This window comes from Mustela erminea, chromosome 14 (assembly GCF_009829155.1).
Source record: "Mustela erminea isolate mMusErm1 chromosome 14, mMusErm1.Pri, whole genome shotgun sequence".
Lineage (NCBI taxonomy): Eukaryota > Metazoa > Chordata > Mammalia > Carnivora > Mustelidae > Mustela > Mustela erminea.
The window spans coordinates 65430007-65444581 of NC_045627.1; the positions used below are offsets into that span (position 1 = coordinate 65430007).

At 57.2% G+C, this 14575-nt stretch overlaps 1 protein-coding gene across 2 annotated transcripts; it reads right to left on the reverse strand.

Annotated features, from left to right (window-relative positions):
* Window positions 1–7464: 7464 nt before the first annotated feature.
* Window positions 7465–13491, reverse strand: FGF8 (fibroblast growth factor 8). 2 transcript variants are annotated; one of them, XM_032313010.1, is made up of 5 exons: window positions 13233–13491; window positions 13092–13128; window positions 12049–12196; window positions 8767–8873; window positions 7465–7898 (listed from the first exon to the last, which is right to left on the reverse strand). In XM_032313010.1, the coding sequence occupies exons 1-5, from the start codon at window positions 13262–13264 to the stop codon at window positions 7608–7610; spliced, it is 615 nt and encodes a 204-aa protein (XP_032168901.1). In that variant the 5' UTR covers window positions 13265–13491; the 3' UTR covers window positions 7465–7607. The 2 variants fall into 2 exon arrangements, with proteins under 2 accessions (XP_032168901.1, XP_032168899.1); XM_032313008.1 differs by having other exon boundaries at window positions 12049–12229.
* Window positions 13492–14575: the final 1084 nt, after the last annotated feature.

Below are 14575 nucleotides of genomic sequence, written 5' to 3' on the forward strand. Positions count from 1 at the left end.
TTACTGAGAGTTGCAGGAGGCAGGGAGGGGAGGGTGTCCAGAAAGCCCAGGGAGAGACCGGGCAAGACGAGGAGGTGGGAGGGCATGCAATGGCCCAGCAGAGGCTGTGATGGGACGGGGGCACTTCTCCATGAAGAAAGATTTAGCAAGAACTGGTGATGTTTGTCAAGTTGAAATGTTAAATATCAGAGACTAGAAACAAGGAGAAGGACAGAAAGGTAGAGGTTCTGAGCCCGGGGGTTTGGAAGCTGAGTGTCTGTGGGCCGACAGGGACAGTGGGATCTGGTGTTGGCCCTGGTCACTCCCACCCTTGAAAGTCACTGGCTGGATCTTCTGGCTGTTGGCTTGGGTCCCGGCCCTGTGCCCTGGCTCCTCGAGGGCTTGCCATTCTGCCACTCCCAGACCTCAGGCCCAGACATTTTCTGGTTCTCTGGGCTCAAGGTAACGTTGAAAAGCTCCGTCCCGGCTTCTCCTTACCTCCTCAAGGCGGTGTCCAGTTCTGGCCCCTTGTTCTGAGTACCTCCAGCAGAGCCCAGGCCAGGGCCCATGTGATTCTTCATGACCGGGGGCCTTCATCCCCTAGTGCCAAAGCTGCAGGCCTCCATGGGTGAAGGTTAACACCCTGACTCTCCTCTTGACCACGTCCTCCCTCCACCATCCACGGCCAAGGAAGGAAGGGAGAAGAGACGCAGCTCCCAGACTGATTCAGCAGCCTGAGCTCATTTCCCAGAGAGGGGGGCTGAGGGGGGGTAACAGCCTGCAGGACTGAGCGGGAGCCCTTCTCCACAGCTGCCAGCCCATAGGAGCACAAGGTTCAGCTCTGGGGCCTGCCCAGAATGCCAATTAGCTCTTGAGGGTCGGCAAGAGATCCAGATCCCCAGCAGGGCAACCAAAAGGACATACTGGCACAGCCCCCCCATAGTTCCATGGGACTTGGGGATCCCCCAGCGTTCCTATCTGCTCCCCATCTGATTCGCTACTTACTCCTCATCTCTCCTCCACTCTCTAGCTCTTAATTCCCATTCACTCTTTCCTTTGATGTCCCCTGGTTGCTTTGGACATCCATGGGTGGAGAAGGAAGCAGAATTTGAGGAGGTTCTGATATACCCCTCCCACCGGGCGCTGCCTAGATGCTCCTTTGTCTGGGTTTTGGAAACAGGCATTGTAGCTTGAGGATACTGGGGGTGAGCCCGTGTTGGACAGCACTGCATCTCCTTTTAATAAGATTGTGCATGTCTGGATGGGCTCCAGGGGTCACCCATCCCAGGACCACCCTCAAGTCTCCCTGACCTTCAGGCATTTCCAGCCCAGCCCAACCCTGGATACAGAGAACCCCTAACCTGCTGTGTCCACTCGACAGCTTCCCAGTCTCCTCTCACATTATCAGTTGATTGCTTCCACCAGTGTTTACTGAAAACTCACGACAAGGAGGTGCGAGGCATTGGTTCAGCACTGGATATGCTTCAGGGTCCCTCCCTACTCTCTTGGGGGCTGGGGCCGGGAACAGACAGACCAAAAGCAAGCAAATAAGAAACAAGATAATATCAGATAAGGATAAGGGTAATAAAGAAATAAAACAGAGAGTGACAGCAGAGATCTACAGAATGAACAGTCAGCCCTGCAAGTTCAAGAAAAACAGCATTGCAAGCAGAGGAAACAATACATGCAAAGGCCCTGGGGCAGACGCAAGACTGTCTTATTTGAGAAGCTGGAAGGAGGTGTGGCCCCAGTGGTTAAGTGGTTAAGCCCTAAGGTTAGATGGACAGTCATGCCAGAGCAGGCCAGGGACCATGTGGGCCTCGGAAAGCAGTCTGAGTACAATTCTAGATAAGGCAGGAGTACAAAGATGAGATTTGTGTTTTGAAAATTCTGGCTACTGAGCACAGAAAGGATTGTCGGGAGTTATGAGAAGAATCAGGGAGAGCAGTTAGGAGCTATTGCCATAAAGACAGACTTGAGCTGATGACGGCTTGGAGCAGGGAGAAGCTGGCGGAGAAGTCGAAGAGTAAGTGAACTGGAGTTGAGTTAGGTTCTGGAGGTAAAGACAGTGTGATGAGAGGCCGGGAGAAGCTGAAGGAAGAGGCCAGGAGACTCCCAGGTCAAACAGACCCTACTTGTTGGCTACTTCCTTTTAACCGTGGTGTTGGTTGGGGAGTAAGACACTTAAAGCTTCGGGCCCAGAAATTGTTGTCTTGGTCCTGTATCATCAGGACACCACACCGTCTTGGTTTTCCTCCCACCTACCTCATGGGCCACACTTTCTCAATCTCCTCCCTTGGTTCCCCCTCTGTCCTGCCGGTATATCCCGGCGCTCAGACTTGGGGCTCCGGCTCCTCTCTTCTCTAGCTACGCTCACTCCCAAGGGAACCCATTCCATCTCCTGCTTTAAAAATCACCTGTGCGGGGTGCCTGGGTGGCTCAGTTGTTAAGGGTCTGCCTGCAGCTCTGGTCATGATCCCAGGGTCCTGGGATCGAGCCCGCGTCAGGTTCCCTACTTGCCGGGAAGCCTGCTTCTCCCTCACCCATTCCTCCTGATTATGTTCCCTCTCTTACTGTCTCTCTCTTTCTGTCAAATAAATAAATAAAATCTTTAAAAAAAATAAATAAAAACATCTGTGTGCTGAATACTCCCCAAGTTGTATCTTCACATTAGACCTCTCTCCAGAATTCTAGACACGTGCACAGCTGCTCACTCACCATCTCCCTTTGCGTATTTCTTTAGTCAGCTGAGATATAACATATCCAAAACTGAACTTCTACTCTTCCTCTCAAAATCTGCCTCTTCTACAGTCTTCTCTGTGTTAGCGAATGGCCCCTCCATCCTTTCAGTGGCTCAGGCCAGAAACCCTGGAAACCCTTCACATCCCCTCTCTCTCACTGCCCATATTCAAATCCATCAGCAAGTCTTGTCATCCCCTCTTGTAAAAACTGCCCCAAAATCCCAAACTCTTCTCACTGCCTCCAATCCACTACTATCTGTAGTCTGGATTACTTCAGTCACTTCCTAACTGGTCTCCCTGGCTCCCTGGCTGTCGGTTCTCCACACAGCCGCCAAAGTAATCTTGTTAAAACTTCATTCAGAGCCTGTCACTCTACTGCTTGGAAGCCCCCAATGGTGTGCTATCTCATTCAGAATCAAAACTGAAGTCTTTTCAATGGCCCTGTGTGATCTGCCCTCCACCACCACCCCTTTCTATTTCTCTGGCCCCACCTCAGCTTCTAACCTTCTCCACGCCCCTCCCCAGAAATCTCACCTTCCCAGAGAGGTGTCTGCTCAAACACGAAGATTTGAGTGAAGCCTTCTCTGTGCACCCTATTTAAGATTGCTGCCACCCGGGGTGCCTGGGTAGCTCAGTGGGTTAAAGCCTCTGCCTTCGGCTCAGGTCATGATCCCAGGATCCTGGGATCGAGCCCCACATCCAGCTCTCTGCTCAGCAGGAAGCCTGCTTCCCTTCCTCTCTCTCTGCCTGCTTCTCTGCCTACTTGTGATCTCTGTCTGTCAAATAAATAAATAAAATCTTTAAAAAAAAAAAAAAAAAAGATTGCTGCCACCCTACCCACCTTTCACACTCATTCCCTTCTCTGCATTTTTCCCGATGTGGTTCTCAGCGTGGGCCATACTCTGTACCATTTGCTCTGCACCCCCTTACCCACTAGAATATGAGCTCCATAATGACAGGGCTTTTGTCTCATTTCCTGCTTGTCCCTCTACCCAGAATAGAGCTTGACCCACACCCAGTAAGCACTCAATAAATATTGAAAGAATGAATGGAATTAAGGAAAGACCTACAACCCTCAAGAGGTAGCCTGGGCCTGGAAATGAACACCTGATTTCCAATACTAGCTTCGATCCTAGTTATGCACCTTCTGGGCCCTAGGCTGTCTGTCTCTAGATGGTGAACAACTCCCCAGGTCCTTTGCTGCAGCGGCTTTCTAGAATGATGCTTGCCCACAGCCTCCCCTTCTGTCACTCAGCTAGGATAGAAGGAAGGGTTGGGCAGAACCTGGTGGAGAGGAGAGAGCCCTCACTCAGTCTTTCTCATCAAGGTTTGGGCGGAGTCTTTGCTGGCCTTGAAATGAAAGACAAGGTTCTAGTTTGGAGCGGGCAGGGTTCTGGGAGGCTTTGGGGAGGGAGGAATGGGTGAGTGGGTCCAGCCCCACCCTCTGGGTGGGGACGAGCGGAGACCTGGCCACTAAGCCTGCTTCCTCCTCATGGGGAGTCAGTCCCGGTGAGGGTCTCATGGGTGGTACTGCTAGGAAAAAAGGAGGGGGCGATGAGGATGAGGTAAGCACTGAGGAGAAGGCCTTCTGTGGGAGTCACCCGGGCCTGCATGCAGGTCCTCAGTGAGTCCTGGGAGGCTGAGCCTGGTGTAAGCCTCAGGCAGCCCCCCAGGGCCCTCACAGCCAGCGCCCGCTCTAGAGCAGAGCAGCGGACCTTTTGGCTGAGAAGAGCCCGTCCTCCTCCCTTTTCTAGGCCTTGCCACGGCTCCCTGCTTGTTTTCCCCGAAATAAATGGACTGAGCATATTGGGCCGGCAATAACCCCTTGAAATCAGTTGTTATCACAGTTAACAACCAGTTTGGCTTCAGTTCAGGCTGTTAACTATCAAACCACTAAGTGCCGGTAATGATTGATTCTCGGCCAGTTGCAGCTTGAGTGGGCTGTAAAACCCCATTAGCGAGGACTCTATGGAGGCAGCAAGGCGAAGATAAACAAGGTGGTGGGTGCTCTAGCCCGGCCTGGCCCCACCGCTCTGGGCTCTGCTCCCATGGGTCCCTGACCCAGGGTCCTGCCGGATGTCAGCCCCTTCCCAAAGCCTCGGGCTGCCCCGAGGATTCCCACCTCCCACCCCTCTCCACCGACCCTAGCCACCACCACCAGCGCCACTGCCACCACCACCCGTCATCTCCCTCCTCTCTGTAAGGCGGGTCTGGCTCTCCCAACAGCCCACCTCTTCGCCGTCATGGCCACCACGGCACAGTTCCATCCACCACACCGGAGACCTCGGGAGTCCCCAGCCCCGGGGGTTGCGGGAGTGGCTTTGGCCTAGCCGGTGACCAGCCTCCCTGCTCCGTGGCCAGGATCACAGGCAGAGAGAGCCTGACATTCCACCCCCACCCCAGACTCCCTCCGACCCTATGGCTTCCCCCAGGAATTGCTCTCAAACAAATGAAATGTGGGCAATTACTGGGCTGGGGGCTGGACAGGCGGCCGTGCAGATGAAAGCGTTTCCTGGACGGTCTCTTCATTTGCATGGCATCAGAAGCTGCTCAGAAGGTGTGACTTTTCCCACAGTGAGACCCAAGCTTCTTGCACAATAAAGCCAGGCTGCTCACCCAGAATTAATTAAAGGGGGAGGGGAGGAGGCCCTAAGAGCTGGAGGAGCTGGAACAGAGATGTCTAGAGCCCCCTCCCCACATCCCAGGTGTCTGTGCACTGGGAGACACCTCCTCTACCCAGAGCCCTTCACCCCCACAGCAAGCCAGATGAGGTGGCATGGCCAGAGCCCAGGGTCTCCCCAGCCTCTCTCCTCCAAGGTTTCCCACTGAGCCATGGAGCTCCTGGTCCACCTGGATGGCCTGACCCTGGAACTCGCGGCTTCAGCTCTGAGAGGCCCATGTGATTAGGAAGCCTTGGGATGTCCCCCATTCCAAGGACGTGCCAAGGAACAGGCCCAGAGGGAAGAGGTTTCTGAATTGGCCCAGTAGCTGGGCTGTGGGACCAGCCAGGGGCACTATCAAAAGACGACTGCAAAAAGAGCCAGAACAGGAGGCCTCATTGAGGAAGCCCTCAGGAGACCTGCTACCTCTGGGCTTGGGCTGTCCCTCGATGTGGCATAATGCCAGGCTCTCCAGTCTACACCCAAAAACACAGCTCTCTGTCCATCAGGCCAGCCCTTATGCCCACACCCTGACATGCTCTGTCATTGCCATAGCGTGGCCTGGGCTTCCTTCCTCCACAGCAGGGCCGTCAGGGGTCGGTCCTTCTGACCCATGAGCTGCTGCTTCTCCTCTGGGCCAGAGTCTATGTCCTGCTCTCTACCTGTGAACTTCCCTCCTGGTCTCCTGCCCAGGCTCTCTTCCTCTGGGACCCATCTCTCCAGGGCCGGCAGCCTCTCCCAGGGTCATGGCCTCAGGGTCCTTGCACAGCACCGGAGCTCAGCACCTTCTGCTCACAGCTGTCTAACCAGATCCTCAAAAAAGTCAGCCCTGCTCCATGCCACAGTTGTCAACACCGGGCTTGGCGGTCTCCCCTCCAGCATAACCCCACCTTGGACCCTGGCATATCCTCTTTTCTTTCATTCACTGGAGCCTGATACTCAGAAAGAACCAGCTCTGGCATCTCCAGCCTGTCTCCCACGAAGATGTAGACGCGTGGAGAGGCACTTTTTAAAGATTCATTGAAGACACCTGGGCACTGAGCCCGTTAAGCATCTGGTTCAGCAGGGAGTCTGCTTCTCCCTCTGCCTGCTCTGCCACTCCCCCTGCTTGTGCTGTCTCTGACAAATAAATAAGTAAAATATTTTAAAAAATAAAAATAAAGATTCATTGAATCCATGAATGGAGCTCTGGTCCTAGCAGAACCCTCTTTTCTGCCCCAGAGGTGGCTAGGGGTTAGTGTTGGCAATGACTCTCATTAGGAGCTATAAGGTCCTTGTCTGAGAGCTCCCAGGACCAGCTAAGAGCCTCTTCTTGCCCCTTTCCCTGCTTCTGTCCTATCAGGAGAGCCCCCAACGACAGGCACAGGTCCTAAGTCAGGCTGGAGGGAGGCTCTGGGCAGAGCTGGGGTCAGAACCGGTTCTGGTCAGGACAGCCCCAGGGGGAGGGGCCTGATCCCCACGGGCCTTGCTCTCCAACACACATTTTTAATACTCAAGTTAAATAAGTAAATTTCAGGGGTGCCTGGGTGGCTCAGTGGGTTAAAGTCTCTGCCTTCAGCTCAGGTCATGATCCCAGCGTCCTGGGATCGAGTCCCACATCAGGCTCTCTCCTCAGCGGGGAACCTGCTTCCTCCTCTCTCTCTCTGCCTGCCTCTTTGCCTACTTGTGATCACTTTCTGTCAAATAAATTTTAAAAACCTTTAAAATAAATAAATAAATAAATATTTCAGTCATTTAATAATAATACACATCCACCCCCCAACTGATACCCACCCTTAAAAAACCTGCTTTACGTCCCCACTCCCCACTCTTTCCCCCCTGCCCCCACTGGGGGGTGGGGTAAGCCCCGCCAGTTTACCCTGCAGGCCCGGAGGTCTCAGGAGTACCTCTGCCTGGAAAAGCCCCCCTCCCACCCAGAAGGAACCCCCGCCGGAATCCCAGTCTAGGCCACTCCCAGCCTTCCCCAAAGCGAAGAAGACAGACACCACCGCCAAGTGGAATACAAAAATAGAGCCTCTCTTTTGTTTAAAAAACAAGACAAAACAAAACAACGACCAAAAAAAAAAAAAAAAAAAAACCCCAACAGCAAACAATTATGGACAGCTAGAACCCGGGGCTCCCCCAGCTCCTCCCCAGCCTTCAGCAGCGCAGACCTCGGCTCCCGGAGTTTCTCCGTGCGCCCCCGCGGCGAGCGGCTCGGCGGCGCGGCGGGGAGGGCCGGCGGCGCCTACCGGGGCTCGGGGGCCCAAGTCCTCTGGCTGCCGCGCAGGCTGCGCGTGAAGGGCGGGTAGTTGAGGAACTCGAAGCGCAGACTCTGCTCCGTGGTGTGGTGGCCGCGGGGCAGCCGCTTCATGAAGTGCACCTCGCGCTGGTGCTGCCGCGTCTTGGAGCCCTTGCGGGGCCGGCCCTTGCGGGTGAAGGCCATGTACCAGCCTTCGTACTTGGCGTTCTGCAGGGCCGTGTAGTTGTTCTCCAGCACGATCTCGGTGAACACGCAGTCCTTGCCCTTGCCGTTGCTCTGCAGGTAGTGGGGCCAGAAGCGCGGCGTTACGGGGCTCTGGCCGGAGACGCCCCCCGCCCCCACCCCAGCAGAGGCAGAGGGCAGGCGGCCCCAGACAGCAGGTGGGCACCCCAGCAGATGGCAGGGTGGGCACGAGTGACAGCCCCACCCCCGCCCGGGCACCCGCTCTCTAATCCCTCACAAGCCGCAGCCCACCCGGCAACTTCCTGTCCTCCCGGGCAGCAGTGACACATGGCTGTCTCCGGAGGGGCTGGGCCCCAACACAGAGGGCCAGAGAGGGGGCCCAGACCCTGCCTGCCCTGGCCTCCTGCCCACCAGTCTGGCCGAGCGGCTCGCACCCGTTTCCCCAGCTGTACCATCCCCCTGGGCCCCTCAAGACCCCTGGGGCCTCAGGGCAGCCACTCCATGGGGGAGGGGAAGCCTGCGGGGAGACGCGGAGCCCCGAGCCCCAGAAGCCCAGGAAGCGGGGAGCTTGAGGCTGGAGAAGAGCCGTGACTAATGGGGCCATTTCAGAGCTCGGCCGAGGGGCTGGGCCTGCGGCTTACTGAACATTCCAAATGCTGGTACCATGTAATTGGACATAATAGCAAAGCAATTTGGCGATTTGTTAAAAAGATATATGGAATTTACCAACCCCCCCACCAGCCCCTTCCCTAGCCTTCCTTCTTCCTCCTTTGCCTTTATAGCTTTTCATCTCTCAAGCAGTTTCCTTCTCTCTCACCTCCCCCACCCTCCACCCAACCACTAGGTAACCCCAAGGTGGCCCTGGGTCTCTCTGCCTACCTCCTTGGGACCCTAGAGGAGCTCTGCCTGCCCAGCCCCCTCCCTAGGACCCAGGGACCCTCCGCTCCTTCTGGGGCCTCACCTTGGCAATGAGCTTCCCCTTTTTATTCATGCAGATGTAAAGACCGGTCTCAGCTCCTCGGACTCGAACCCGGCTCCCAAAGGTATCTGTCTCCACAATGAGCTTTGCTGTCAGGGAAGGTGGCGGGATGGTTATCGGAAGCGCCCTGACCCCACTGTACCACACTGTCACCCCAGCTGACCCTCAGACCTGTCACATCCCAGTAGCAACTGCTTCAAGAGCAGGTACCCAAGACATGGGCTCCAGCCCCAGCCCAGCTGCCACCATGCTAGGCGACACTGGGAAAGATCGACTCTCCTTCCTGGGCTTCAGGCCCCTCACGGATGTGCACAGGGGGATGGGCAAGAGCATGAAGCACAGACTGGGATCTCCCTCTGCCTGCTCTGCTGCTCCTGTGGAGGAATCTTAAAGCCATCAAACTGAACACACCCTCTTTTAAAACCAGATAGTACTGACTTTTCACGTCAAGGCTTCATGACTAGAGTTCTACTCTCATCAGAACATCTCTGGGAACCCTTCAAACTCAAAGTAGTACATGCACATGCCTCAGAGATCACCACAAACTTCCGGGGTGCAGCAGTGACATGAGTTCCGAGGCAAAACATAAAAGCACTATCTCCTGTTTCTGGCTCCTCAGGTTCTAGCTCATGTCCTTGGCCAACCCCCCCTCCCCCCCAACCACCACCCCGTTCTGCTGAGATGACAGGGAGGCCGACCACTCTCCGTCCACACACAGCCCGCTACTTTCCCAGAACCTCAGACCCCAGCTGGGAGGCTTCTGCTCTTCTCCACGCTTCCCCGTCACCACTGTCCCCAGCCCCAGTGTCCAGAAATCAATGGCTCAAATAGTCTTTTCTCTTTCAACCCCCATCACAGTGACCAAACACTTGCTGTGGGTGAGGAAGGGAAAAATTCAGGCATGCTTGCCTCTCAGTCTGGAAAGCCATTGAGACAGGGAGCTGAATTCTGTGCCTTCTTCCCTGGTGCCCTCCCCTTAGACAGCCCACTTGCCGCAGAAGTCCTGGTCCCTGTCTAGTCCCTGTGTAATTCCTCCCCTTTGTGGCTGTCCTCAAGCAGGGAATGAGGGCTGACTTAGCTGTTGGGGATAGGCCAGGAGGGGCTGAGTCTTCTGTCCTCTCTGCTTTTCCCTCCTTGAGAAAGCAGTTCTGGGATTCCCAGAGCTGTCTCCCAGCCTGCACTAACAAGGCAGCACCTTCTTTGTCGCTAAAACTAAAGGGGGAGGATGGGCTCCAAGGTCAGCAAGGCAGCCCTTGTTGCCCGGCCTGATGCTACCCCCACCTCTTCACATAGGACAGAGCAGGGACCCAATGGCCAACTCTCCAGTCTGGCTTCAAGTCAGCCAGGGAAATGCAGCTGTCACCTCCCCTCCCACCCACCTCCTCTTGGACACGGCCACGCTGCTCATCCCTCTCCTGCTCTGCCTTCCAGAGGCCCGAAGGGACGCTGGCTGGAGAAGGGGCCTGAGGATCCCACTCGGAGGATTCTGGCCAAATGGGGCAGACAAGGATGGCACAATCCCTCTATTCCTTCCTGGGACCCATAAGGAAGCAACTGGGACCTCTCTGCTCTTCTCCCCCAGACTCTTGTCCCGGCTGCACACCCTAAGCCTCTGCTCTCAGGCCCTCCGGCTCCCACTCCTGCCTGGCAGGCAGGAATCAGCGACCCTGGAAGGCTTCCTACACTTGTAAGGACAGAAGTGGGCATCAGACTTCTGAGGTCTGAAGATGAGCTTCTCCATGGCCAGCTTAGCCTCTTCTTCCCTCCCCAGAACCCAAGGATGCTGGACCATTTGCTCCAGTGGAGCAAACTCAGGAGGAGCTAAGCATTCGTTCCCTTTCCTTGGAAGCTGAGAAGGGCAGCAAGCAGCCAGTTTAGAGGGACAAAGGGACGGCAGGCTGGCCCTGCCAGCCCAGCGGGGGAGCTCGGCCACCGGGCAGGCCGCCCCCCACCCCCACCACGGAGAGCCCCCACTCCCCTTCCTGGATGGAGCTGGGGAGCTGGGGCCGCAGTTTACGGGCGGCTTTCCCGACCAGCCTTTTGGAAAGCTTAACATTTTCAAACCTATTCTTCCACCCCAGTGACAGATTTATCCCGGGAAAATTATGTCTCCTTCTCCAGCTTTGAAGGGAAGTCAGCTACGTCGATGCAGAAAAAATGCAGTGAGACATACTCGATCCCCCAAACTGGCTCGAGAAGAGGAGAAAGTATTCAGGAAATGTTAAAAAAGGTGAAAGTAAGAAGAGTTTTAATCGCTCTGCCAGACGCGGGGGTCTCTCCAGAGATTCATAGAGAACAATCTTGAACCTCTTTTTTAACATTTACAGACTTGCAACTCCTTTCAAACTCCACATCTGAAAAAAGGCTCGTTCTTTTTCTGTTTTATATCATTCTTCATTTTTCTTCTTAGCTCTTAAAATGCCTCACCTTTTTATTACATTTTAATAGAGTCTTCCCCTCTCCTTTCATGCTTGTTTAACTTGGTCATTATTTAAAGGTTTTTAAACTCACAATAATCGCTCTCTAAAAACAACACCAGCCGCCCAGAGGGCTTGCTTTTCTCTTGGTACATCCAGGACTCTGGAAATTGGCCTTGTTTCAAGGCAGGAATATTGAATGTTTTAGAAATCAATCAGTCCTCAGCCTCCCTGCCCCGCAGTAGCTACCCGGACTCACCGCCCCACAGGGAGTCAGGAGCCTGGCTCTGACCACTACCTGGGTTCCTGGGTCAGTGGGGTGGAGAGAGGGCCCCTTCCCAAGCCTAGTGCCTATGTACAATTGGCCCTTCAAAATATGTAAAGGTTCATGGCACCCCCTGTCCAAGCTGGAAGGGCTGGGGGGATTTTTCTCCCGTCTCTTTCCCAACTCTCCTTTTGTGGACCCTGGCGACATATCCTCTTTCAAGAGCTTCCCTTAAACCTGGGGCCCCTCCCGCAGAACCCTCTGTCTCCACCTGCAGCTGGGGAGGGGTGTGTGAATGGGGGAGGTAGAAAAGGAGATGCCTGGCTTCATTCATCTGCTGGGTAGAGAAGGGGCACCTGTGGGCCAAGTACTCCCCAAGGTCCCTTCCCTAACCCTCTTTTCTCCAGCTGACCCCAAAGATGCTTTTTTGCCTTAACTCCTTCCCTTCTGAGCTGGGGAGCCCAGAGAGGCCTCTGGCCAGCACGGATGGGGCTGGCAGGTCTAGTCACAGCAGGCCAGCCAGGGGGAAGGAGGGCGTGTTCTACAAGCTACCTTCACCCTGCCCCGGTCAGCTTGCCTTACCGAAGGGGTCCCCGTCTTCTGCCATGGCGTTGATGCGCTTGTTGGCCAGGACTTGCACGTGCTTCCCGCTGGTGCGGCTGTAGAGCTGGTAGGTCCGGATGAGGCGGCGGCTGAGCTGATCCGTCACCAGGCTCTGCTCCCTCACATGCTGTGTAAAATTAGGTGAGGACTGAACAGTTACCTTTAGGAAATTGAAAAATACACAACACGCCATTATAATGCTACTCTGCCCAGGGGCCCCAGTGGCCCCCATCACCCTGCACACGCCTCCACTGCCCCAAGCAGCCTACAAGAGCTTGGAGGGGGGGTACCCTCACAACAAGCCAGCTCAGGTCCCAGCACCCAATCCAGGAAAGTGGAGCAGACCCAGCCTAGCAAGGATGAGCTTGGACCGATCTGGATGGACCTACCTGTTGGGAAACACCCTGGGACTCCCCGCCAGCTCCGATCAGGGAAGCAAGTTCTCTGCCCAGAGCGGCCGCCCCTCGCCCCCTCCCTACGCCTTCCTAGAAAAGCAGGGCGCTTCTAAGTAGGGAGGCAGCGCTACCCAACCGCTGACATTTATAAAGACAAATTTACAGAGCAAATGTTGAGAGCGCAGAGAGCCTAGGCACCTGATCTTTCGGCCAGACCCGCCACAAGTCTCCCCAGAGAGCCACGGAGGGAGTCCGTGCGGCCGTCCCCGGGAATTGTGACAACGAACGCTCCCTGGCCCCAGCTCCCCCGCCTTCCTCGGCAGCCAGGTGTGGCTGCCTGTAGAGTTCCCCATCCACCCTAACCTGGCTAGGAGGTGTGAGAGACAGCGCTGGAGCCCGAAACCTTGGGTTCAAGCCTCGCTGCACACTAGCTGTGTTACCTTAGGCAGGGCGCTCCCTCTCTGTTCCCCGGCTCCCTCCTAGGGCAGGTTCGGGGCTAGATTTCTAAGGTTCCTCCCAGCCCTGCAGCGCTGGCCGCAGGGTCGGTCCTTGGGCCCCTGCCCGACCTTGCCAACTGGCGGCCCCCGCCGACCCGCCCGGGCCCCGCCGCCGCGCAATGCGCCTTACCTGGGCTTGGAGGCAGAGAACCAGCAAGTGCAACAGCCTGTGGGAGACAAAAGCGGGCGGGAGAGAGAGGGCGCGGGGTGAGCCGAGAGGGCGCGGCGGCGCGGGGCCGGCGGGGACGCGGGGGGCGGCGGCCGTACTCACAGGCAGCTCAGCGCCGAGCGGGGGCTGCCCATGGCGCGCGGCCCGGGGAGCACCGAGAACCCCGGCGGGATCACGCCGGCCCGCGGGCGGCCGCGAGGGACGAGCCGAGGGCGGCGGCGGCCGAGGAAGGCTGGAGCACGGGAGGCGGGCGGCGGTCCGGACGCGGCTCCGCGGGTCCCGTGGAATGTCGAGCTCGCCGCGCCGCGCCGTGCTGAGTGACTCTGCGCCGCTGCCGGAGCCGGTGGCCGCTGGCTGCTCAGGAGCCGGAGCAGGCGGGAGGGTAACGGGCCGGCAGGGTGGGTGGGTAGGTGGGAAGGGAGGGGGAGGGGTGGGGGCGGGGGGCGCCGCACCGGGAGCGAGGGGGGGAGCGCGGGGCGGGCGGCCGGAGCCCGCAGCCCCCGGCTGGGAGCTGGGGCCCGGACGCAGCCCGGGGCGGGGGCGGGGCGGGCCGGGGCGGGGCGGCCGGCGGGTCTGGGATTGGGGGTCTGGGATAGGGGAGGGGTCTGGGGACCGCGGGAGGGGCGGGGGGCGGCCGGTGGGGGCGCCTCCCCCATCCCCGGGCTGACCCCCTCGCGCGCTCTAGGGGTCTGGACCAGCGGGGATGGGGGGGCGCTTCGGGCTTGGTCTTCCTGGACCGCGAGTGCGCCGGGGTCCAAAGGTGCCAGGTCTCCACCGTGGGGCCGGGTCCGCTTTTGGCTCAGGCGAGGCGGCGTGTCTCTGAGCCGCCTACTGTGTGCTCCGGCCCCGCGTGTCCCCTGGAAGTGGCCGCCGACGCGGGAGTGAATGGCTGTGCGCTCAGCGGTGCGTGCGTCTGCGAAGGGGACCCGACCCCCACCCCCACCTTTCTGAAGAGTAACCCTTCCTGCGGGCGTCTCCTGTCTCACCCGGTCTCCAAGAAGACCCAGAGAGCGAGAAATGTCCCCTCCCCCATTATCACCGTCACCGCTGCCTGCATCCCACAGATACTGACCTGAAGCTTGAGAGGAACCATGAGCACCTAAGTCGGAGAGTCTGGAGGTCCCTGGTAGGACCCACAGTCGCTGCCGCCCTCCCAAAGCAGCAGGCGGAGGGGGCAAAAAGAACTACTGTCAGCTGCTTCTCCTGGAGAAGAGACTTAGTTGCAGGCCGCCTAGCCTTTCCCTCTCAGAGTCTTGTTATTTGTGCACTGAGGCATTTACACACCTACTGGACTAGACGTGCACTGGTGCTTTGTGTCAAGCATGGGGAGGTCGCCAAGGAAGTAGTGTCGAAGCCTTTCCCAGACCCTCCGTGCATTCCCCCAGGGGCTTCTGGAACCCCTGAGCCATGGTGCTTCTGTGGGAGGGGCTTGGGTTGGTTGACCC

Bases quoted from the DNA above. Each gene is read 5' to 3' on its own strand.
- FGF8 (XM_032313008.1), bottom strand. From the start codon at position 13,264: ATGGGCAGCCCCCGCTCGGCGCTGAGCTGCCT. The intron at 8,874-12,048 runs GTAAGGCAAGCT...CTTCCCTGACAG, and splicing joins AGAAGACGGGGACCCCTTCG to CAAAGCTCATTGTGGAGACA. The intron at 7,899-8,766 runs GTGAGGCCCCAG...CACTACCTGCAG, and splicing joins AGGGGAAGCTCATTGCCAAG to AGCAACGGCAAGGGCAAGGA.